The 25,493-nt window shown below is 33.7% G+C and overlaps 2 protein-coding genes across 3 annotated transcripts; both read left to right on the top strand.

Moving 5' to 3' along the window:
* The first annotated feature begins 297 nt into the window (after positions 1–297).
* On the top strand, positions 298–19,829 carry LOC130653949 (serine/threonine-protein kinase DCLK1-like). 2 transcript variants are annotated; one of them, XM_057456446.1, is made up of 17 exons: positions 298–1,081; positions 2,272–2,371; positions 3,331–3,447; positions 3,544–3,596; positions 3,823–3,838; positions 4,412–4,466; positions 4,754–4,794; positions 14,164–14,290; positions 14,368–14,425; positions 14,515–14,634; positions 14,749–14,895; positions 14,974–15,107; positions 15,241–15,318; positions 15,398–15,494; positions 15,674–15,754; positions 15,868–15,975; positions 19,078–19,829. In XM_057456446.1, exons 1-17 carry the CDS (start codon positions 425–427, stop codon positions 19,372–19,374), a joined length of 2,286 nt encoding a protein of 761 aa, XP_057312429.1. In that variant the 5' UTR covers positions 298–424; the 3' UTR covers positions 19,375–19,829. The 2 variants fall into 2 exon arrangements, with proteins under 2 accessions (XP_057312429.1, XP_057312428.1); XM_057456445.1 differs by lacking the exon at positions 19,078–19,829 and having other exon boundaries at positions 15,868–18,042.
* Positions 19,830–20,601: 772 nt separating this feature from the next.
* On the top strand, positions 20,602–25,174 carry LOC130654821 (kelch-like protein 20). The gene is made up of 6 exons (XM_057457458.1): positions 20,602–20,949; positions 21,725–22,243; positions 23,329–23,513; positions 23,877–24,000; positions 24,151–24,346; positions 24,575–25,174. The coding sequence occupies exons 1-6, from the start codon at positions 20,733–20,735 to the stop codon at positions 25,062–25,064; spliced, it is 1,731 nt and encodes a 576-aa protein (XP_057313441.1). The 5' UTR covers positions 20,602–20,732; the 3' UTR covers positions 25,065–25,174.
* Positions 25,175–25,493: the final 319 nt, after the last annotated feature.

The following is a 25,493-nucleotide window of genomic DNA, read 5'->3' as shown; positions in this document are numbered from 1 at the left end:
AATACTTTTACTTCACGTATGAATGGCGATTGGTTATAGCTTGAGCATAATTAATGATTTGATCTTTTCGGCAGAGTGAATCTGTAAATTTCTCAGTGAAAGCAGTTGTATGCCGCTGTGTTTTCATGGACCTATTATATTGATATATACTGCAGCAAAACTCATGAAAGTTGTTGGTTGCTCACTTGCTTAATTTTGATTTAGAAAAATAGTAAAACGTATTTTTGTGGTTAATTTTTTTAATAATTACATATATATTTGGAATAGCTTTACTTCGTGTCATGTATGCAAGCTATACCAATTAAATCTTTGTTTCTTTTTTTAAGATGCATATAATGAGACTGACAGCACTTAACTAAAAAACAAAAACAAAACCATCTACTGGCTACTTGCAGTTACTGGCATCTTGAAACTAGAAGCAATAATGGATAGTGGTAGAAGCAGTCCTGTGAACCTGACTAGGTCCAGCTCAATGCGATCTTACAATACAAATAGGACATCGCTTGTCAGAAGAAATCAAAGTATGAGTGCTAAACAGGTTCGCTTTTACAGAAATGGTGACCGCTACTTTGGTGGTTTAAAGCTGGCTGTTTCCATGGAAAGATATAAAGAATTTGATTCATTACTAGCTGAACTTTCTATGAAATTAAATCTCCCAACAGGAGCTGTACGGTTTATATTTAACGCAGATGATAGTAGTATGATAACTGACATTTCACAGCTTCAGTATGGTATTCCGTATGTTTGCTCTTCATCAAATACCTTTAGACAAATAGAAGGTGGTTATGGAAAGCACCTTCATGCTTGGTCTATAATAGCAAAGTCAAAAAATCAATATAACAAACCTACTGTTTTGAATAACATAGAAAACAATGGTATTGCTTTTCGTGTTGACAGTTCAAGGGATTTTATAAAACCTAAACTTGTAACAGTTATAAGAAATGGGAAACCACCACAAAAGAAAGTAACTTTATTGTTGAACAGTAAAACTGCAATATCGCTAGATCAAGTGTTGGATCAGTTATCAGCCAAAGGCTCTTTAGGGAAGGTTGATAAATTGTATACAGTAGATGGCCGTCCGGTAAGTACATATGCCAATTGTTTTCACTATTTTATATATAATATAGATATATAATCTTTGATATTTCTTTAAAGAAATCTAATTGATTATATGTTAGTCATATTTATGAAATAAAGGGCATAATAGTGAATTGTTTATTTAAAAGGATTTTGTCGACAATAAGTTTTAACTTAAAATACAGATTGCAGAATTGCAATCAATTAAAGCATAAATTAATAAGATTTTAAATATTTTAAATAGCTGAACATTCTCAGCATGTTGTTGCTTTGGTTCAATGAACAAAATAATTTTTTATACTCAATATAAGCTTAAAGTTTAAAACCTAATCAGAAGAGTAATAGTTTCTAATTGTTTACTGCATGATACATCAAGTTTTTTGTTCCTTTCTTTTTTCTTAGAATTTAAAATTTTCCCCAATAATTAGTATACTTGTTCTCACTGGCCCAAAGTATGCTATGATATATACAGTATAACAAGATAAAAAAAGTCTAACAGAAAAGAAAAGACCACAAAATCTTTTCAAAAACCAAAAAAAAATCCTAATTTTTAATAAAAAAATTGTCCTAAATTTCCATATAATTAAATTGAAAACCTTTTGAGAGTTCTGCTAATGTGTTAACTTTTTAACAAAGTATATTCCAATTATTAACCTTAATAGAGCAACCCTGAATACATTATTTTAATGTGTTAAAAATTGCAAGACAATGATTTATCATAACCATAAGAATTTAAATTGAATATGTAATTTCCATTTATATAATGCCCTGTGATTATATAACAAAGCATTTTTTTTACCACTTTTCATGTTGTAGCCAGAATCAAAAACTTTCTTAGCAATGTACTTTTATGTTTTTTTAATTATTTGTTTCATCCAAGCAAAAAGTCTGGTGAATGTTCTGTCAATATATAACTTGTTATCGATTTAGTAACAGGAAAAACCCTGAATTAGGCCAGTTAGGCTAGTTGATTCTCTTCTCATATCAGTTTTCTGATTATTTCAATCAACCATTTGGAGTATATCAAGTTTGGAGTTTATCAAATATAAATATAAAATATACAGCATGAATTTATGCATATATACTTAAATAATATGTGACATTATGTATATTTATTGTTATTAGATTGTTCCCTTGCTAAAACTATATGTAATTAGTTAATTTCCTGAATTTCAAAACCTTCTTTTCACGCAGGTTAAGACTTTAAAAGATTTGTTTGACGATGACACTGTTTTCATTGCATTATCTGCAAATGAAAAATTCCCTGATGATGGAATTGAGTTAGATCCAAACAGTAAGTTTATGTTTTTATGTTTTTATTGATTCATTTGTATTTATTAATTTTTTGTAAAGGACATTAAAACATACATATTCTGAAGTTCCTCTAATTAGATAATTTCTATCAAATCTCTTTGACGTAAGCAACTATAGAACTATTATTATGCTTTTAAATGCTTCTTAAATCTGTTAATAATAAAAAATACCAAAACAAATAGAACTGTTGTATATAAAGTAATGTTATACTGTCACTTTTACCTTCTATGATATTCTCCTTAGATCACAAATTTTATAAAGATGTTTTCTTTTACACATTTTTTGTGAAATATGGAACTTTTATATTTTTTAACAACTAGAAACTTGTTCACAGATATGTATCTTCTGTTAAACTATCACTTTCAGAAAATGTCTCTCATTAAAATACTTTTCTGTAGAGTTGTTTGTTGCTTAGTATATGTTCCTTTGAACCCAGGCCTTTAAATTATTGAAAGTAGAAAGCTATAAAAGCTTTTTCAGAATATGCCTGCTTAGTAAAAAAATATATATATACAGTATATATTCTATTTCATAAAAACAGCTATTCCCATCTTCTTATGTCTTGCTAGAAGTGACTCAAATTGAAAAGTGTAAACTAAACGTTAAGCCAGTGTTAGGGAAGGAGGGGGGATCCTTGACATTTAAATCTTTTACACTGTGAAACATTGATTTTTCTAGATGGTATATTTTGAACTTATGTGTGGTTCACCTTCACAGGAGCATATGTGCATGCATTTGTTTGTGATTTTAGGGACTGACAATAACTATTGCATTTCTTTATTTTGAAATGTAAGGCAGTGAAAGGGGGAGGGGTAAAATTCTAAACATGGTTTAGTATAAACTTTTGGATTTGTGATTCAGAAATAAGAAGCAACGGTAAACAACAGTCTTAATGTGGAAAGGCATTTCCCAAATTTGTGACCATTATTAATTTTTTAGGTTATAGAATTACACCTTACCGAGAACTGAAAAGGCCAAGTAACATGACAGTTAGGAGGTCAAACTCACTACGGGGTAGCATACGAAGGTACAAAGATGAAAATGAAAATATGTCCAGTAAGTAACCAACTTCATGTTTGCCAAATGATATCTACCTTTTAGACAGTGTGGTAAATTACTTTTTGTTAATGCATTTAACTTAATTTATTTTAGTATCAAAGATTGCAAAAAATCTCCGTTCAAATCATGGAGTTCATAGTGCTAAGGTATTATAAAGTAAACTCACTCTTAGTATATATAACCTTATATTATTTCTCAATTTAGAAGCAGGGGGACGTGTATTAAGAGCGGATGGGATAAAGTATATAAAATCAGGGAAATATCAGGGGATCAGGGATATTTGACTTAAGATTCTGTGTGACACCCTATATTACTGCTTTTATTACAATACTTAAGTTATTAAATACTGGTTATCTTTTTTTTATTTTTTAGGGTGGCATAACAAAAGGTGAGATACATACAGTCGACGCTCATTATCTCGAACCTCCGTTATCTCGAACTTTCTCTATCTCGAACTTTTTCTTCGGCCCCTTGAGTTCGAACTTTTCATGAAATACGCTCGTTATCTCGAACTTTCGCTATCTCGAACTTTTCTTTCGGTCCCTTGGGAGTTCGAGATAACGAGCGTGGACTGTATTTCCATATGCCAGTGCAAAGCTTCAAGGCAACCGCAATGTTCCTTTAAAATGAGGTCATGGAATCTGTACTATTAGTATAGACAGAAAAAGTTCAAAAATTCTCAAAATTAATATTTAAATTAATATTTAAGTTAATATTTAAAATTATCTAATGACAGTCAAAATATTTTAATTTTAAAACTTTCCGTTGCGATTGTGTCTTTATCTTCATGGGTTTTATAATGCTTTCAGGTATTCAAGTTAACCATTTTTTATGTATAAGGACGCAGGTGTTAACTTGGTGAGAAAAGTAGAGAGATAATGTGGAAGAAATTAAGAATTAAACTTAAAGTGGGAATAAAAGAATTTCAATTTACTGACGTATATGCTTTTTGATTATATAGTTACAAGACCAAGAGGATCATCCATGAAAAATCCTGATCAAAATAAAGAAGAATTGTAAGTAATGATATATAAAAATTAATAATGTAAAAGTATCTGTATTTTATTAGCCGTATACGTCTGTCTGTCACGCAAAACGGTATCGCAAGTAGCGAGACGCACGCAATAGAGTATAAAAAGGACAGGCGGACCCGTGGTATAATATTTTTTTCTGTAATTGAGTTAAAACACGCATGGTTTTAAAACCCGCCTGTAATTGATTTATATAATGTTTTAAGTAAAAATACTATAAGCACTAAATTGTTATCAATTTATTTGTGCTGAAAATTTTTCTCTCGTTTTAGATATCCAACATCAGTGTTTGAAAGTGACTCATCAGATTCAGGTAAGATTTCTTATCCTTTTACAAAACTGTAAATTATGTCGGCAAGCAATTTATTAGTCAAAGATACTATTTTAAGAAGACTCGTGTTTACTTGGTTTCAATTAATTCAGTTCTATAAGTGAATTAACAAATTAAACTAAATCCTATTAAATCAATCTTAATCGAGGTAAATGTTAAAAGTTATCTAAACTAAAATCTAAACAGTAACTGCATGTATTTGTTGTTTCCATAACACCTAGTCATGTGACTTTGTACCATTCTTCTTACAAGCTAAACTCTTTGTCTGTCTGTTATTATCTATCCTTGCATGACGTACTCACGTACATCTCTGCACATTACACACCTGTCATTCACATTCGCACTTGAACCTAGCATTTCAAAATGTTTGCACGACTGAGCGACGAAATGACTTTCGACAAAAAATTGACGGCAATTTTTCGACAGACAATACTAAAAGCACAGCTAAAAGTAACAAAGTTTCTCATTCTGTATTGTAGGAGACGAAAAAATGATCCATCCACTAACACCGTGAATTTAATGGACCAAGATTTTTTTTCCCTAAACAATTAAAATTAGATAAAAAACTAAATTTAAATGAGATTGTTATTATCAAACTAAAAAACGTAGACATAAATATTAGACATGTAAAACTGATTTATCAATAAATTTTAATTTTTTAAAAAGCAAACTGTTTTTGTTTTCTTTAATCAATAAACAACGGGGTTCACATTACCTGATATGTCCTGGCTAAAATGAAAGTCGTGAACATCACATGCAAACATTTTGAAAAGCTTGAGTTTGAACCATCTTAAACACAAACAATTTTAACATATCTTGTTCATAAATTTCATTTTAGCCAGGGCAAAAAAAGGAAGAAAAGGTCGCACAAAAGCTTTTCAGTCCATGGACATTTATAATACTGTATGGTTGAGTGACTTTGAGTCAGTCTACTCATCAGGGACTAAATCTGGTTTCTCTTCCTTAAACCAGAGTAGAGCCTCCTTCGCAGATGGTAATAACTTAGGTCATTCAACACCTAGAGGAAATGTTAAGAGTAGTGCAAAAAATGCTAGCCAATACGAGGGTAACTCTCCCAGCAGATCGTCTTCAAAAAGTCGACTGCATAGAACACTTAGTCTACCAGAGTCGGATTTAGCCAATATAAATGGTGAAGACTTACAGGAAAGGTTTTCTCGATTACAAATAGAACAGGAGAATCGAGAATTGCGTCTATTAGTACGGCAATTACAAGAGGCTTTAGAAAATCTAGAAAAAACTATGGTGAACAATTTGGCTAAACATTCTGCGTCAGCAGATACAAAGAAAACCTGCGAATCTTGTACTAGCCCACCTAAAACTGAGAATAAAAATATTGCTGCACCCAGAACGAATAATGAATCGACCGTGCATTCACCAGATAGTTTGGAAGAAGCAAACAGTAAAGATGGTAGTGTAAAGAATTTTACCAAAACAAAAGAAACTGACGAAAGTGGATATAATACGTACAACAATGAGAGTATGCTGGATGATCCGTTCATGAAACACGATGAAAAATATAAACTGAAAGAATATCAATACATGGAGTACAGTGACAGTATGAGTTACAGTTCGGAAGAAGAAAGACAATACTTTGAATCACGCCTCGCTAAAAAGAAGCGTTACTATGACGAAGACGAAGATGGCGTATGTTGCCTTTTGCAATAGTTTTTTTAAAAGAATAATATTTTAATAAAATAAAAGCTCTAAATTTCCTAAATTTTTATTTTGTTAAATTTGTAGCTATAAATTCAGAAACTTTTTTGTAATCGCCATTAATTATAATTTTGTTTATAATTTTACAACTCAGTTAAACATTCTTTATGATATATTTCTGCCACGCACAGATTAACTCGTAAATACGGTAAAAATCGAAAAGGAACGGAGAACGGAACGAAACCCTATTGATTTAGAGGTTTTTCGTTCCTATGCGAAGTAAATTTTTTTTTGACTTGCTTTGTGGACAGGAACGGAGAATTTTTACCAACTAAACTGAAGTTGTTACGTTCAGAAATCAGAGTTAACAAGCGCAACACTTGTTGCAAATAATTACCCTGGCTGATTAATTTTTGCGAATGCTTATTTTCGCAGGGTGTAAAAAATGCATTTTCGCAAAGATTAATTTTCGGGAATCAGTCATGTCGAGATTTTTTGCGAATATTTTTTTTCGTAAATGAACCATTTAAAAGTTTTTGCGAAAAATTTTCATAAATCTAGTATTATCGCAATTTTAATTTATTTCAAACCTAATTATATGGTCTTTATGGATTGAACTTGCTCATGCCAGCCCGCTATAATTTTATCAACCACAAAAAAAAAAATTTAAAAGAGAAAAATTTAGGAAGAAAAAAACGAAAAAAGCCCTTTTGTTTTTTCAAAGGTTTGGCAAAGATAATTTTAGCGAATAAGTCATTTCTAGTAATTTGGCAAAGGTTAATTTTCACAAGTTGACATTTCCGGGGGTTTTCGGGCAGCGTAACGAATGTAACTGGCTCAGAAGTTAAATAAAAACCTCTTTACATGGTGTATTCTTGAAAATAACCAACTTAAGGTACCCAATTAAAATTTGTAAAATGGCGGTATTAATACCTAAACGTATTTGTCATATTCACTTAACCAGTTGTGTACATATTCTTCGTTTTGTCAGTTTTGACAACGACAAGGTGACCATTTTTTGTTTTTATGGTCGTCAGATTTTTGTGCAAGTGTTAAAAGCCACGTCGCCAATAAGCTGTATTCACTATTTTGCCTGCGAGGAACTAACAAGCGAACAAACGAAGTTTCAAATGAATAATTGCATTGTTACAAACCTTAAACTTCGTACCTAAACTCTTTAAATACTGGGAACAAAGTTGTCACTCAGAAATGTGCTCCTTATTCCGAAATATGAAATTTCACACTATAGACCTAACATTTAGAGTGCATTTAATCCAATGTATAAGGTTGAAATTTCAAAAAAATACACCCAACCTCTGTAGTTAGGTCAATACAAAAATAGGTATACGTCCGTTATTTCGAATGCCGCTTAATTCGAACTTTCCGTTATTTCCAACAAATTGCTAAGTCCCTTGAGTTTGGTTTAATAAAGTCTTACATTTTGAGTTGCTTAATTCGAACTCCGCTAATTCGAACATTTCGCTAATAATATGAACAATTTTTTAGTCCCGAGGCTGCATTATGCTCGTTAATTCGAAATATCGATCTAAATAAAAAAAACGTTTTCATTTTTATTCATTTTTATTGCATCAATGGTGGCAAAATGTCTTTCAATTTATCAATTAAATTGGCATTTCCAATAAAATTAAGTTTACAAGGAATTCGGAGGCCTTGCCCATCGCCAAGCAAACAACGTTAAAATATTTTTATAAAAAATTGTACTAAAGTTGTAAAAAAGTTATGTTAGCATAAAACCTTTAAACGTTTATTAAAATTCTTGTTTTTTCTAAACTTCTGATAATCCGAACATTCGTTAATTCGAACAAATAATTTAATTCCTTGCGTGTTATTTGAATTAACGGATGTCTACTGTATAATTAATGTGTCGTATTCTTATTTGAAAATTACTGAATATGTTTCCCCCCTTGTATTAGGATCGATTATGTATGAAGTAAGGTGGACAATGCTGTGGTTATAGCAAAAATGGATTCCTTGAAAATATGTTGAAATAGGCTATTTACAAAAGTAGATGCTCGCGTTTTTTTCTTAATTTGTAATTTCTTTTTATGGGATGGAAAAGATTCCTTTATATCCCTCTCATTCTTGTTTAATTTTTTGTGTAATAATCGTTAATCAATGAAGTGGTTATTTGCGAAAGTTGTTTCTTGCGAAAATCTTTAAAGAAACCTTTTAGTCCGGGTGCCAGGGGGGGTCAATTATGTCAGTCAATCGGACAAATTAAAACATACATGACGTTATTAGGCATGGTCTGAAGTTTTTAGTGTCCCAAATTTTCGTGCTTGTGTGTAATTTGCAGACCAGATTATTAAAGCGTCGATTTTTCTTTTAAAAACACTTATAAAATCAAATAGACTAGCTCGATTCCATTCAAATTTTGCAAAATTGTGTCTTTTACAATGCTTTATCTAATCAGATAAACTAAAATTGAAAAATGAATAAAATAGATGATGTTAATAGGCGCCTATCTTAACAGCGTAGGGACGATCTTATTTTCTTTAGAATTTGGAAGCCTTTCTCCCAACATTTTGCTCCAAGTCACCATGTTCTATTAATTCTTTTGAAATTAGAATTCGTTCGATTTGTAACTTTCGAACACAACAAATTCGAATCATTTTTGTGGAATGAAAACAGAAGATGTTTGTGATTTTGTGTGCTGCGTTGATTTGTTTGATTTGAATCTGGGTTGATTTGAGAAACCTCTTTGTCATCGAATGAAGTAAGTCATTCACAAGTTAAAGTTGTACTTATTTTTTTTTCTAAAAAACCAACTCATCTCCCAAGAAATTATGCAGAATTAGTTGTGATAGAAAAAGCACCTCTCTCGTTTTTTTACCACTCGTACTGTAAAATAATAACAGAAAAATGCTCAAAATATAAGAAAAATAAGAACAATTCACAAACACGTGGTTCTGGTCAAAACATTGTGGGAGGGTGTACAACTAATCACAAACCATCGTAAGGGTAGCTATTACCCTTACTGCAATCGCCGCTTATCGTGCCCTCACCAATCATATAGTACAGATTGAGTGGTAGAGTAGTACTTACCGTGCAGTATTGATGGAGTATTCATTGACTGGTTTGCTAAATCGCAAACTTCATCCTTCCGTATTATCTACTTCTTCAAAACAGCTATCTCATTTGAAATTAGTATTTAAGAAAGTATATTTCTTTTTAACTGATTTAACTAAATGTACCTTTCGGAACAGTTTTAGTTATTTAGCACTGGATGTTATGCCATTTCACTGAATAAACCCAGTTGTTTAGAGTTTCTGCTACTTTAGGTAACGCCCACACTTGTTTGTATGGCAATGCCACGTCACATTTTTTTAACATGAAACAACCAACTCTTAAGGAATATTTTTCTAAAATTAAAAAACAGCAACATCAATGCACAGAACATACTCAGGAATATGAATGTATTTTGTTATTAACAAAAAATGTATACAAGAGTCAGTCAAAACTGAAATGTCCATACCAGTTGAATTCACTTTTTATCCGCTAGCTTGCTCATCAGTAGTAATAAAGCTTGTGATTGTAGCTGTGACTGTTAAAATAGGTTATGTGTTTGTTTTTCATAAGCTTCTTGTCTTCGATAGCTCAACTTAATTTTAAAAATAGAAGTCGAAACAAAGAGTTTCGACTTCTATTTTTGTCGTTTTTTCTTCTTCATTTTTTTTGCCCCAATTTAAGCTAGTAATTTTTTCCAATCGATCATTTAGAGATACTGACCTAATTTGACCCATTTTTACAGCATTCAAAGTGACACAAATTTTGTTGAGACAATTTCCTCTTTCGTGTGACCCTTGTTTGAATTGATACACATCATGAGTTACAACTTCCCTGCATAGCACTATATCATGTTGATATGTCCAGTCCATTTTTTGACGCGAGAAAGAATATATTTTTGCTTACCTTTTGGCTTCCCCTGTCATGCAGGTTGATGTTGAAGAACACATCTTTTAAAAACAAATTAAGAATTCTTGATGTAAATCGAGAAGATATATGCGCATTATACTGGGAAAATGAGAAAATACAATTCTTTTATGGATTTAAATAGGAATATTATGGATACCTTTTCTGCTACGAATAAAGCTTGTTTTTTCGTCCAGTATGAAAGCGAAAGAACGAAGAAGTACAGAGATATCATTAGACGCATGCGCCGTATATCTCGTTTCAGTTTTCTTGGTCTGCGTCTTCGTTCCTGTCCCGTGCTCGTAAGGTCCCTAGTAAGTAAGTAACGGAAAATTTAACATCCTTAGGGATTCCATCCTAACGGCTGGCTCTTTCTCCCCTCCGACTGTAACTATGTTACATTACTGCCAGAGATGCATATATCATTGTCCTAACTTGCTTGCCTGCTACATCAGCCAGTTCGCGGTCAGTAGATGGCGCCAAATGCGGTGACAACCTATGTTTAAAGTGCGCCTGAGTGGGGACTCGAACTTGAAATCTTATAATTACAATCCGAATGTACGATGGCCCCTATGGCTCACTTCTCTTCCAAATCAAAATCACTTCTCTTCTATACAACGAAACATTTCTCTTCTGTATTTTGACACTTCTCTTCAGTATTTTGATACTTCTCTTCAGTATTTTGACACTTCTCTTCCATATAACGAAACACTTCTCTTCTGTATTTTGACACTTCTCTTCTGCACTTAACACTTCTCTGCATGTGGCTCTTTACAACTTGAATTCTAAAATCTGGTCCGCAATTTTACATCATTGGTCCGTAGTTTAACCTTTTGTGAGGTTTATTACACGGGACCAGTCTCCTCGCCATGTGACATATTTTTTCAACAAGAATAAGGTCTGATGATGGTACTGAAAACTGTATTTTGGAAGCTGTTGAGATTGCATTAAGATCTCAGCATAATGACGAATATGTTGGCACTGGCAGTTTTATTGTTGGTACATCAACAGCTAATCAAAGAATCGAATCTTTTTGGTCACAACTTTCAAAAGACAGACCAAGTTGGTGGAGGTTATTTTTTAGAGAACTTGCAGACTTAGGATTTTTAGATGCTGGTGATGCACTCATTGCTGAATGTGTACGCTACTGCTTTATGGATTTGATCAGAAAGAACCTTAATGAATTTGCGATTCGTTGGAATCAACATCTGTTAGCACCAAGCAAAGGTGCTACTGCTCCCCGTGGAAGTCCTGATACATTGTACTTTGTTCCAGAATTATATGGTTGCGAGTCTTTTAAAAAACTTTAGATCTTAATGAGCTAGAAGAATTTAGCCAACTATATGTACCAGATCACGATAATGAGCCTGAATTTATTGAATTTGCGGAAACAGTTCTTCTAATGGAGGGTTTCTCCAAACTTAAGCCAGATACAGCTCATGAAGCTATTGATTATTATATCGCCTTGATTTGTGCAGTCAAAAGATATATGTAATACAACACCTGTAACAATGTAAAATGCTTGGATTTTAGAAATATATATCTTGTTTTTTGAAAACCACGAGTTCTTTTCCCAACAAACATCACAATGTTTATTGCTGCAAAAAAAATATCTTGGTTTTTGTAAACCACGAGTTCTGTTCCTAACAGACATCACAATCAATGTTTATTCCCGGATAAAGTAGAGTCAATTGTAAGCCGCAAAACGTTCTAGTTTCGCCGAATCACAATTATAAAAGTTCAAAGTTAGTGGAAACTAGATAAAAAAAGCAATCTCGTATTACGCTTCTGGGACCGTATAAGAATATAGCTTGAAATTTCGCAAAGTTTTTCCCGCGAAAAATCTAATTTTGTAGAAACGTTAATATGCCCCGTAAGAATTTATGCAAACTTTACTGGGTACAAAACTTCCTATGCGCAGAACCCGGGGTGTGCCATTTATTCATAAACAAGATCTGGATAAATTCATATATTAAGGACAAGATTCAGTCTGGGAAATTTTCGAGCTTATGGAAGAGAAGTGTTTCGCACTTGGAAGACAATTGTTTTGCACTTGGATGAGAAGTGTTTCGAACGGAAGAGAACTTTGGGTATCAAAGTAGAGAAGTTTCTTATACAGAAGAGAAGTGTTGTTATACAGAAGAGAATTGTTTTGACTAAGAAGAGAAGTGTTTTTATTGAGAAGAGAAGTGAGCCATAGGGGCCATCGTACGAATGCGCTACCACTACACCATCCCCGCAATTAATGGCACACCTCTTCCCTTTCCAGGCAACGTAACGTCAAAACATCAAAATGCTTTTTCGTTCAAAACTATTAGTCTTCATGTTTTAATAAATTTCTTTATGTGTCGGATGTAAGCTTTCAGATTTTGAAATATACATATAAATCATGTGATATCAGCGTGTTCGGTTGACCATTATATCACGTGTTTCACTCGTGCACACAACGTGGAGCAAGTTTGTATCATTCTAGACTACACTTGTTGAGTATGACGAAAGAAACTTGTGATTTTCTCACTTAAGTTCAGACACCCAGCACCAATAGGTTTCTAATTGCTCGCAAGCGTGGTTATTTTCCGTATACTTTTTAAACTTCTGTATGATTATTTTGAGCATGATGTTTATATCTGATGTTGAATAATCAGTAATCATCTCATTAATAATTTATACTTAATGGCGCAACTTCCTGATTGAAGACGGGACTATTAAGGCAAATAATCTGTCTGTCTTTTTTACACATATTTGCGTTTGTGAGTCCAATACATACATAAATTCTAATAAGAAACAGTGCTATTTAATTAATTTATTTAATTGCTAATTCGAGAATTTAGTAGATTTATTATTTAATACAGAGCCTACGCACCAAGAAAGTATCTTTAAGGTACACAGAAACATCCCAGCCAAAATAGGTGTGTGCAGTATTGATGAGGACAGACGATTTTTTTGTTTGCTGTTCAATATTTTGATAGTTTGAAAATTTCTCTATCTGATAAATTATTTACATCTCATTATAAAAATTTGAAACAAACGCCATTCATTCGGTTTTACAACATTCAAAATAATGCATTATTTACAACTAGAAAGGTGTTTTTTATCTATAAAAGAAAGAAAAAAAATTAATAAAAAAAAAGTGAAGGTGTAGAAGAAAAAACTTGCTTTATATACTTGTAAAAAAAAACAGAATTTTTTTTATTTTGTTGAGGCAAAAAAATATACTGCAGTAAATATTCATACTGAATATGAGGTATACAAGCCTCACATTTAAACAAGCCTCGTATTGAACATTTGATGTTTTGACAACATAACAAGATGGCGTCAAACTATCATTCAGAAGATCGCAATATCAGCGGTGGTAACCTTACCGATGCCAGAGCACTATTACAGAGTAAGATATCAGACTTTTTAAATATTTTAAAATTAATATACTCTTAAATTAAAACATTTTTTGTCTAGAGCTTAATTTTTAAACTTTTAAATGATATATAAGTCATGTGTATAACTTTTAAATATAATGCCGGTCTTAACCTTTTCATAACAATTACATCCCATATCCGGTGTTAAGGTATGACAGCCATGATCATTTAAGAAGCGGTTTTCTTTTGTTATTGTCAGTAATTGTTGTTGAAAGGGTTCTAATTACATTGATGTAATACAGACAATGTAGTTTTATTGAAGTGGTTTATTAAGTTCACGAATAATCTATGACATATTTTTAATAAAAATTCAATGTTCATTTCGTTTCAGACTGTGAATACGATGTGTACTCGATGTTTGGCATAAAGAAAGATAAACACTCCGTACACAGTGCTTATAAGATAGGAAGAATAATCGGTGATGGAAACTTCGCCATTGTTCGAGAATGTCGAAACAGGTGCGGTAGAATTTTATTTATTTTACTTATAGACTCGTGTTTGCCTTGTTTTATTTTTAATTTATTCTTTATTGTAGAAAAACACAAAAACCGTATGCTTTAAAAATCATCAATAAATCGAAAGTCAAAGGAAAGGTTGGTCACACACACTAAAGTATCCTTCTATACTATTCTACTCTTTTGCATTATTTTCAGTGTAATCATCCTTGTATTTTTTAATTTAGGAACATATGATTGAGAATGAAATTCTCATCTTACGAAAAATCACACATCCAAATATTGTCAGGTTACATGAAGAGTTTGAAACTCCGAAAGAGATATACCTCGTGATGGAACTCGTTGCAGTATGTTGAACCTGTTGATTGTAGTGTATAGGAGGCTTGGGTCGAAGTCTACCATGTCTACCATTTTGTCAACCCTTCTTCTTCACTAGTGAATTTCTTTCTCTTCACTTGTAGGGTGGTGATCTGTTTGATGCAATTGTAGCTAACACACGATTCTCTGAACCTGAATCAGCATACATGATTCGTGATCTCGCCTCAGCTGTCCAGTACTTACATATGTTAAACATTGTTCATCGTGACATTAAACCTGAGAATCTCTTAGTAAGTGCAGTTTGGTGTAGATATTTACATTAAATGCGGTAACCTTCTGATAATATTTATACTGTTTTTTACTTGTAGGTTGTCAATAGGAATGATGGACGGAAATCAATAAAGTTAGCGGATTTCGGTTTGTCTATCGAAGTAAAATCACCCATGTTTCTTGTATGTGGCACGCCCACCTATGTTGCTCCTGAAATTTTAGATGAGTCTGGGTACGAATGTTCGACTTAGTAACAGCATATACTGCTAATATGAGAAACAAGTGCTAAACTCTTGTTGATGGTGGAGTGGATGAAGAATCTTCTGATGTAAACATTACATTATATTATATTCTCTGTTTTTTAGTTATGGCTTAAAAGTGGACGTGTGGGCCATTGGAGTGATTTGCTATATCTTGCTTTGTGGCTTTCCTCCTTTCCGAAGGTAGGCTTCTAGTTTCTGCAATGTCACTCACATCTGTAACATTTTTTATTTTTAATGCACTTGTCGATTTTTATTCCAGTGTCAACCACGATCAGGAAGAACTGTTTGATAAAATATTAAGAGGCGATTTTGAATACCTGTCTCCATTCTGGGACGATGTCAGTGAATCACCTAGGGTAAGGCATTCAAGACTTGCAGGACAACAGTGTATTTTTAAGGAACTATCCTGTAAAAATATTTGTTTAATAAAACAACTAATAACTAAAGAAGGGGTTTTGATGTTTGCAGTTCGTTATGATGCAAGTTTAATGTTGTGAAACGAAAAACTTTAGTGTGTTATTTTTGTCATTTTTAGGATTTGATTGACAGACTACTAGTTGTGGATGCTAGCGAAAGATTTGATGCGTCTGAAGTGTTGCAGCATTTCTGGATAAAAGTAGGCCTTACTTTTGATAACAAATCAAAATGAATTTAAATGAACGCACATGTAATCATGTAGTCTACATTTGTGGTTACGTATTAATGTTTTGTTTTGTTTTGTATTTGTAGAAATGGACCGAACCTGTTGAGAAGATTCATCGCGAACTCTCTGAAGCAGAAGAAGCTAATGTGAAAAACAGGAAACGTTTACGTGGAATAGCACTAGCTATCCAAGCGGTAATTTCTTTACTTCACCTTGTCCGATCTAAAACTAAACTAAACGAAAACTTAAACTCAACTTCGAAGCCACAATTAATCGAACACAAACTAACTAACAAATCTTCGCCTAACATAAGTCGTATACCGCGTCCAAAACCTCAAGCTGGTTCGCATATCGCAGAAATTCGAAAGTCGATCACTACTCCAATTAAACGACGTGGAGTGAACAGAAGTATATCCCACAACCAAACCAATACATCATCACAACCTCCTGACTATTCGCTAAAAAAAGGCTTCCTCAAGCGTGAAGAAGCGATACAACGAGCTTTAATTCGAGCGAATCGCGCCTCAAAATCGTCACCACTTCATATAAAAAAGACAGCAATTAACAGCCCAGCTATACCTAGGCGCCCAGCGCAAGAAAAAACCGCCTCATCACAAAATAAACATGTAAAGTTCAGGCCAATGTCTGTGATAGACCTTCGAGAAGAGAGTGAAAGCCAAAGTGTTACTCAGAGACCTTCGAGTGCACAGTCAGCTCGTGCCAAAAAATTGATTAGACAAATCAGCTCACCTAGCAAAAGTAAAAGCACGCCGAAAGATAGTATCACTTCGCAGCGTCGAGCGTCAACACCTGTGACAAAAAGCCCGGCAGTGGAAAAGAAGCTTTGTAAAGCAAAACCATGTGATAAAGTTTTGGGTGACGCTGATGGTGTTGCGTCTAATGGCGTCAAGTTACGGAAAAAAACTGCGAAGCCTCGACCTCGTAGTATGGTTGAAACTACAACGACTACCAAGGATATCGATGACTTTTTAAATTCCAACGGCTTAACATCTGTAAATGAGCAGGTAACTCCGCGTAAGCACAATGTCCACTCGAGCAGAGGAGGCAAAGCACTGACGCCTAACAGCGTTGCACGAAAACAAAGGCCGACAAGTCTAATTTTAGACGACCCACTTAATGACCAAACTCCTGAGTTAAATTGCACAAAAGATGTTAGACGATCTGTTCCGTCACTACAAAACTTCCCACCTACCTTCGAAGACGAAAAGAAAAATATTTGCAATCAGCGTGCAAGAAAAACTTCGAAATTTACATCCGGTAATTTATCTTCTCCACGGTGTGCCTCGCCGCCTAGATCATCAAGACAACCTTCTCTAAGTAGTCGTTCAAACAGTGTCTCTAGTTGCAGAAGCGATCGATCGCCAACTCGAAAAACATCTACAACTCGTTCGGGACGATCTCCTGCTCACAAAGCACCAACTTCGCGCTGTGACTCATCTTCACACATATCGCCTGTTCGTTCTTCTTCACGAGATCTGTCGCACACTCACTCACCAAAACTATCATATCCTACCAAAAGAGGCAAGATTTCAACACCGTCAAGAAATAAAAGCCCAGCAAGTCGAAAGACGCCAATACACGACAAACCTTTACCTCCTTGGAACCCATCGAATGTGCCTCATCATAGCCGTATAACATCCCCTTTATCGCCTAGAAAGTCGTTTGAAAAGACAAGTACACCTCGAAAAAGTTCGAGTGAGTTCGGAAGCAGTATCCGAATTACGACTGAGGTCAACAAACGAAAAAATATAACATTTCCTGATGGAAAGACTGTTGATAAAGAAACAAAAACAAAAACAACCGTGTCGTTAGACATGGATACGGAATCCGAACAACAAGTCAAAAGAACTTTATTATTAACCAAAGTAAAAAACCTTGCGCAAGAGATAAAAATTCTAACAAAAACTGAAGAGAAATCATCCGATTCATCATCCGATTCAATCGGTTCACATCGGGCTAGTGGTGCGAACAACAGTAGAAATAATAGTGACTTGTTAAATGATGTTGTAAAAGAAGAGACAGACCGGTTCAGCGAGACCGAATATCTATCGATGAGATGAAATACGTTTTGACACTTAACATGATAACATTATCATCTTATCGTGTAATATCGTTAATTTAACGGGTAGTAATGGTAAATTATCGAGGCGTAAATTTATTTCTTTATAATAAATTTTAAAATTTGTTCTTCCGAAGAACTTATAAATTTTCAATTAAAATATATAAAGTGTTCATTTTCATATCCATTGGTAAAAATGTGTAATTATGGCTTGATGCTAAAATCATACTAATAACAAACCCTTTAAAGCACGTTGCTGGAACAACGTCTCGTAAAAAAATTAACACGTTTTTGGATGTGTTAAAATATAACGCTAATTTGTTTGATATCATGTAAAACTACACTAAATTTTCATTAAAATTGCTTAATCTAAAATCGTAAATTACGTTTTGATGTTTGCTATGACATCTTAGATAATCATTACGCAATCGTAAGCATTGCTTCAGGTGATAGAAAAGATGAATGTCCAACCGTTGTAACATAGGTGTAATGTGCATAAATGTTCAACAGGCCTACGCATTGTGCTAAATCCAAGTCCCTAGTCAAAGTAACATAACTGATCTTCACCACCACCTTTAATCCTATAGAGCATTTGTCAGAATGCTCAACGCGGTAACAATCCAAACTTAAACGCGCAGCCTGGTTATTGAGCATTTGTCAATATCAATCACCTCGCTTCGCCTACCATGCGTATATGGTATGAGATTAGTGTGGTAGTGTATATAGGAAGCGACTAGTTATGTATCGCGGTTATATTAGTGTCATGCGTATGTTGACCTTTGTGTCACTTGACTGACTGAAATATACTAAACTTAAAATCAAATTTAAGTTTTGTAGGTCGTGTAAAACAAACAACCATTGCCAGTTAAAAGTTATCGTTTAAAACCGCTGTTTTCACGTAAAATGTTGAGAGACTATTTTGTTAAAAAAAACAGTTAATTAAAAAACAACAATAATGCAGACAGAAAGATTTGTATTAAAATCTTAAATATATATAACATGTGTTTTCGTCGGACATTTATTTAAACAAGATCAAAAGAAAGAAATTAAACGAAGAATACTGATTGATCAAATAAAATACAAAAAAATTTTCGTTGCTTTTAAATTTTAAAGTGTTTATTTTGTTTTCTGCTAAAAACCAACACCACAAGCGGTCATGAACAAACAAGTTTATTTTCTATGTTAAGAATTAAGAAATTCATTGTTTTGCTTTCAGGACCTTCGAAAAAATGCATCGTATATCTCTCAAAGAAATTTAAGTCCAGAGAAAGAAAAGAACAACCCGTTCGAAGAGATAACTAATAATAATGTGACTTCCAATCCAAAACATTCACGCGGCTCGCGAAAAAGTTTATCGGACGACGAACACGTGCAGTCATCAGATAGTGACGAAGATAGTGATTTTGGTACGCCGCTACGACGGCCTAAACCTAGGCCGTTGTCGTTTCCGTACACCCTAAATTACAACCCAGATGAAGAATGTCATAATTTTCGACCTCATGAATTTCGTTGATGTTTTTGTTATGTTTTATTATATATAGTTAATGTTAAATATATTTTTGAGTCATGTGTCTAAGTTCCTGTTTTTGTGGTTCGAAGCCATCTTACTCGAATGAAATCAAATGTTAATAAGGTTAAAACACTACAAACCTATTCAATTTTCTTATTCAGTTTTTTTACGCTAAGCGAACCTAATATAATTTCCGACAACTGCGACCGTTATGCTTAACTCCTACTTCAGAAATCATTTCACTAAATGAAATTCCCCTTCTACAGTCTTTTACGTTCGCTTCAAGCATTATCTTTTTTTTCAAATTTTGATTATATTTAGACCTAAAAGTATAACTTTTGTAGCTGTGTATATATCATGGAATTATGTGATTATTATTATTATTATTTATAATCATAAATTTGTATTTTTCTACTAAAACTGTATTTTTCAATAAAATCTAATTTAACGTCTCTTCATGGTGTGTGTTTTTGTGTGTGTCAAGAATGCAAACTCTATAAGAATCAACTGATTTACTGGTTGTTTTTTTTGTTAAAGTCAATTGGAGTGATTAATGATGTTTACCTGATGTAAAAAAGATTATTTACAAGTTTTTCCGAATCATTGAAAAATCTTTTTTCGTCCTGAAGATATTTTACGTTTAAAGATTTTTCTTTTTATATTTTTGTCTAAGTTCAGCTTCGTCCAAGATTACAGAAACACAATAGAACGCTAAAAATAGTTAATAGACTAGGTGTCTCGCTAATACCTTTGTTTACTTTTATTAGATTGTCGATTTGAAGTAAAATTTCGTGAGTATCATCAAAAAATCATTATGTATGTTTAAAAAATAGACCAGGTAGCCTCCCAGTTCCTTAAGGCAGTTTGTGGTTTTTTTTCTTGTTGCAGTTCAATGTCAAAGTTTCTTAGGGTAAAAATGCCCTTTATGTAAAAATGGGTATATATTATCAGCGTAACGTGACAAAAAATGTTTTGCCAACCATGTGATTGCTATGCTTGAATAACGAAACGGTTCTCAACCCCCAGCAATTTATTGATACCTGGGAACGAGTTTGTTGCGGAAACGGGCATATATTTTTGTTTACATTCAATGAATGATGTTGATGTCGGAAGGAAATTAAAATTAAATTGATGCAATTCTATTGTACATTAATTAATAAATCTGTTTTTTTAACTGTTCACCTTTTGGAAAAATCAAGAAAACGTAAACAAAACTAGCCACGTGATTATTAAACATTTAAACCGCGTTGAATTTTGCTTGTGACGAATACACGAAGAAGAAACTCGTTTAATATTTAAACTTTGTGTAAATATAAATATATTCTTGAATATAAATTTTAAAAATAATTTTTCATCTTATTATGAGAGATCGAAGGGTGAAGTCAGACGCTGTTCCTGAGGAAGTCATGTGCGACGAAGCTTTCGTCTATACGGATCCTTTTCACGGGAATAACTTTTTAAAAAAACTTCAAGAGTTATACTTACACGAAGAACTATGCGATATAAAACTTATGGTGGAAAGCAAAGAAATTTTGACACATAAGTCAGTGTTAGCAGCTAACAGTCCTTATTTCGAAGGTAAAAATACTTTTCGCTCTGAGTTTGAAGCTAATTCCATTTTGATTTCGCGCGAAACTAGAATTATATCCTACTTTTATCATATTATAGTTTGGATCTCGACATTTTATTATATTCATGTTTACCTATTTTTCTATTTTTTCATTCATTTGTGTGTTTTCATTTATTTTATTTTTGTTACGACAGCGCTCTGTTTTTCGTAATAATACCATGTGCTACATCCTCGACCCCAGGACTTGCACCGTACACACGCTAGAAAACGAATAAGTCCTGGGAACGAGATTGGTGCCACTACATTTTTGTGGTTTTTAAACAAATGATTCGCCAATTTACTGTGTTCAACGAAATTAACGAGACAAATATAGCACGCGTCATAAATTAATTTTAAAACATCATTAAAAATTTAAACATCTTGCAACTGTTGTGGTTTTCAAAATTATCTGTCACCATCGACAACGAACGAAAGATGTCATATATGCTGTGACATGTACATTCGTGCATGATAAATTAAGTAACACTCTGTTCCTATGCTTCGATAACGCGGGTGCTGGTAAATGAGAGTTTGACCATGGCAATAACAGCAACCTCGTTTCCAGGGCATTATTTTTATATAAGCTTTGTTATAATCGATTCTAGGCCAAAGACTCTTAAAACAAGATTTGTAACGCCACATTTAATGGTTTGGCCTTGTGCTTAGAGCGTTCTTTAAGAATTTGTTTTGAAGTTTTCTCCCACTGTAGGGATGTATTTTTGTTCTAAATGTGTCCCTGTTTAGGTATGTTTCTTGGTAAATTAATCGAGTCCACGAAAGATCAAGTGCATATAAAAGGAATAAGTTACACTGTTTTAAAATCGTTAGTTGAATTTTGCTACACTGCGTCAGTCAAAGTAGATACCCAGAATGCATTGGAACTTTTATCTGCAGCGAATATGTTGCAGTTTGAGGGTATCAAGCAATGCTGCAGCAATTATCTTCAAACCAAGTTGGACGCACATAACTGTTTAAACATCTCAAATTTTGCAGACTTACACACGTGTTATAGTTTGAAAGAGAGCGCAGATGATTTCAGTAAAACTCATTTTCGCGAGGTTATCGAAAGCGATGAGTTTTTAGAGATACCAGTCGAACAATTAAAGAGTTTACTCGCCAATGATGCTATAGAAGTAATATCTGAAAAGGATGTATTTGATGCTGCCGTAGCATGGGTTAAACACGATGAAAAATCTAGAAAAAAGTATTTTACAGAATTGCTGGGTATGGTGAGAGTGACTAATCTACAACCAAAAATATTAGGTGAGGTTTTGTCTATGTTTATAATACTTTTGTTACTTCCACGCAATATTTCGTCATATTAATAGAACTAAACCTCGATTCCAGGACTATTTTTGTAACAAAAAAGGAAAAAAGAGATTTGGGCACGAGTTTAATTAGAAAAGCATTTGTTTTGTATAATTGGTAAAACGTTCTTGTGTTTTTTCCTTTTATTTTTATAGCTATTAATAAAAAGACTTCATAAGTAATTAGAGAGATGTAAAAAAAATTTATCTCTTGTATAATGACCATTAACTAAACGACCAGATAGATATAATGACCAGACACAGAAAGTTTTACATCCGCAATTAGCATGCCTGACTTAGATGAGGAAAGAGGGTGAATTTAATGGATAGATAAGAGATATAACCAAATCTCTGAGTTTCAAAATTGATATTTTAAAAACGTTAAGCGTAGATACAATGCAGTTAAATGGCTCATCAATGAAATACACATAAAATGGACGCTTTAAACCCCAACAACTTCACCCCAACTTCCCCCTCCTCCCTTAAAAACAGAGAAAGATACAGCAAAAAGGAGTCATAATAGAATGACAGGTAAATTAATTAGGAGAGTTAAAATCTTCTTTTCGAAGAACATAAAGGTCTTAAGAATTAAGGATTATAAATAGAGACATTTATAAATTTCTGTAAGACATTGTAGTGTTTGCACAACCTCGTTTCCAGGACGTTTTGACTCTCATCGGTGCTGCGCTTATCTCGCCGTCTGATATGCAAAAAGACACAGCGGGTCTTGAGATTTAGGTCGGTGTTTGCGTTTCGATGTTGGTTTTTAATATGGCCTAAAAAATAGATACAATATGACCCTCTAATCCTCCTCTAGTTAAGTACAAAAAGGTTGTCATTATACAACAACCCTGAGCAGCCAGATTCTTACAAGGTACTTAAAAACGACTCGAAAATTCCTGATTAAGTATTTCTAAAAATTCAAGCAAAAAGATTTTGATGAGATATTTTGTGTTTTACCTTGTGCTCTCCAATTATTCGACGACATGTTGTAAATTTCTGATATAATTTATATTTACGGTAAAAATCTTTTTTTTTCAGTTGAACACTTAGAAAGGCATCCCTACGTTCAAGAAGATCAAAGATGTTTACAATTTGTAAACGACGCTAAAACATATCAACTTCTCCCGAGCTATAGAGAGGAAATGTCCCAGTTTAATGTAAACCCGAGGCTGTTAAAGACTGATTCGCGGATATATTTGATTGGTGGAGAGACTCGGAGTCAGGTACGCCTATCATGACGCAACTCCTTTGTGTTCAACACATAAAATACAAATTAACTAATCTCAAACTCTTGAACGCATATCATAGTCGTAGAAAAGCATCTTAGACTCCATAACCGCTTTTCAAAATAACCCAAAATTTCCATTTTTTTCCCGACAATTTTTCGTCTTTAATTCTGATTTCTAGCCACCTGCTACCTTGAGCACTGCCGTATAAAGAATTTAATACCTCAAAGTTAAGTTGTCACGAGTTTTTAGCCATTAGACGGCATGTCGGTATTTCGTCTTTCCTGCGACGCCAATTTGCGTCTATTAGATTCCCAGGGTTGAAAACTAGCAAATTTAGAAAATTAATTAACTCCATAGGTTTTCGATTCTATGGAATGTTATTCGTTTCATGATTCGAAATGGTTGCAGATGGCAAAGATGTCCCGACCTAGGGATGGTTTGGGTGTAGCAACATACGATGGTAAAATATTTGTATCTGGTGGTAAGTTTATTCATTCATTCGTTCTTTCATTATAACTGATTCAAAACTTACTATTAGTATAAACACCTATGACGGGACACTCCTCAGCATACCATAGTTGTATACTGGAAACGAGGTTGTTAACACGTAGCACTTTTGTAATTATTTTAGGCTACGATGGGCAAGACGCTTTGAGTGCATGTGAATGTTACCACCCGGAAAGAGACGAGTGGGAAAATATCGCACCAATGAACTTTCCACGTCACGCGTTTAGTATGGCAGAACTTCATGGTTGGCTGTATGTGGGAGGCGGTAGCGATTTCGTGAATACAGAATATAACAGTGTGGAACGCTACGATCCAACAAGGTAAGCATTTGTTTGTTTTTCCAATCTTGATGAGTCTTTCTTAGGCCTTCTTTCGCGTTACTCATTAGAAAAATGCTAGTGCGAAACTGAGTTTTAAGATCTATAGCAAATCTCATTGCCAGGACTCTTTGTGTTTTCTTTGACACTTTTAAACACCGGAACTATTGTTTTAAAAAGGTCTGGTGACCTTCATCATCATTTCATTTCCTTGTTTGTATTTTTCCGAAGAGATGAATGGCTGTCCGTTGCAAGTATGTCTAGTAAACGAGAAGGATTAGTGCTCGTGTCGCACGATCATGTAATATACGCACTCGGTGGTGAAAACGGTGTATCGATTTTGAACACTGTCGAAAGATACGACCCTCGCACAGGAATATGGTATAATTGTGCATCGATGGGTTACAGAAGAAGATATTTCGGTGCCGTTGAATTAGACAATAAAATTTATAGCATCGGCGGTAGTGATTATGAAGAGGATTTGAATACTGTTGAACTTTTCGAAGCTCGCTCTAATCGTTGGATACCGATCCCTTCCATGAATAGACGACGCGAAAGTGTCGCCGTAGTCGCAACAGAAGACAAGATATTTGCGATGGGTGGCGCATGTGTGAACAAAGAAACGGACACGGTTGAGTGCTACGACCCACAGTTGAATAAATGGGAATCATTTTGCGTTATTCCAAGAGCTAAAGAAGGAATGGGTGCTGTCGCTTTGTAATTGTTTTCAAAACTTTGTAACTATAACTTTTGTTTGATTGTATATTATTAAAAGAGATTGAGTATATTTGTAAATAATCCCTTAAAAAGTAATACGACTTTAGAAATTTAGACGCAATTTTTATTTTTATTTCTTCCATATTTTATTTCCAGCAAGTATAAAAAAAGGTAATTTTCGAAATATTTTCGTTACGCTTAAAATCTCTTTTTTTTCTGATTCTGAAGATCTCTGACAGTGGGAAAAAATTCTTTTCACATGGAGAAAAAGACCCCTAGGGACAAAGTTGACACTAATTCAGTGGGATTATAACACGCGAAAATAACTGCGTGCAAAGTCATAACCTGGGAGCGAGGTTGATCCTGGTACAGGCTGCTTTTTATAACCAGTATATTTATTGGTTACTCTATCGATAATTAATGAAGTTGTCTC

This window comes from Hydractinia symbiolongicarpus, chromosome 8 (assembly GCF_029227915.1).
Source record: "Hydractinia symbiolongicarpus strain clone_291-10 chromosome 8, HSymV2.1, whole genome shotgun sequence".
Taxonomy (NCBI): domain Eukaryota; kingdom Metazoa; phylum Cnidaria; class Hydrozoa; order Anthoathecata; family Hydractiniidae; genus Hydractinia; species Hydractinia symbiolongicarpus.
This window is presented reverse-complemented; position numbering and strand designations above follow the sequence as displayed.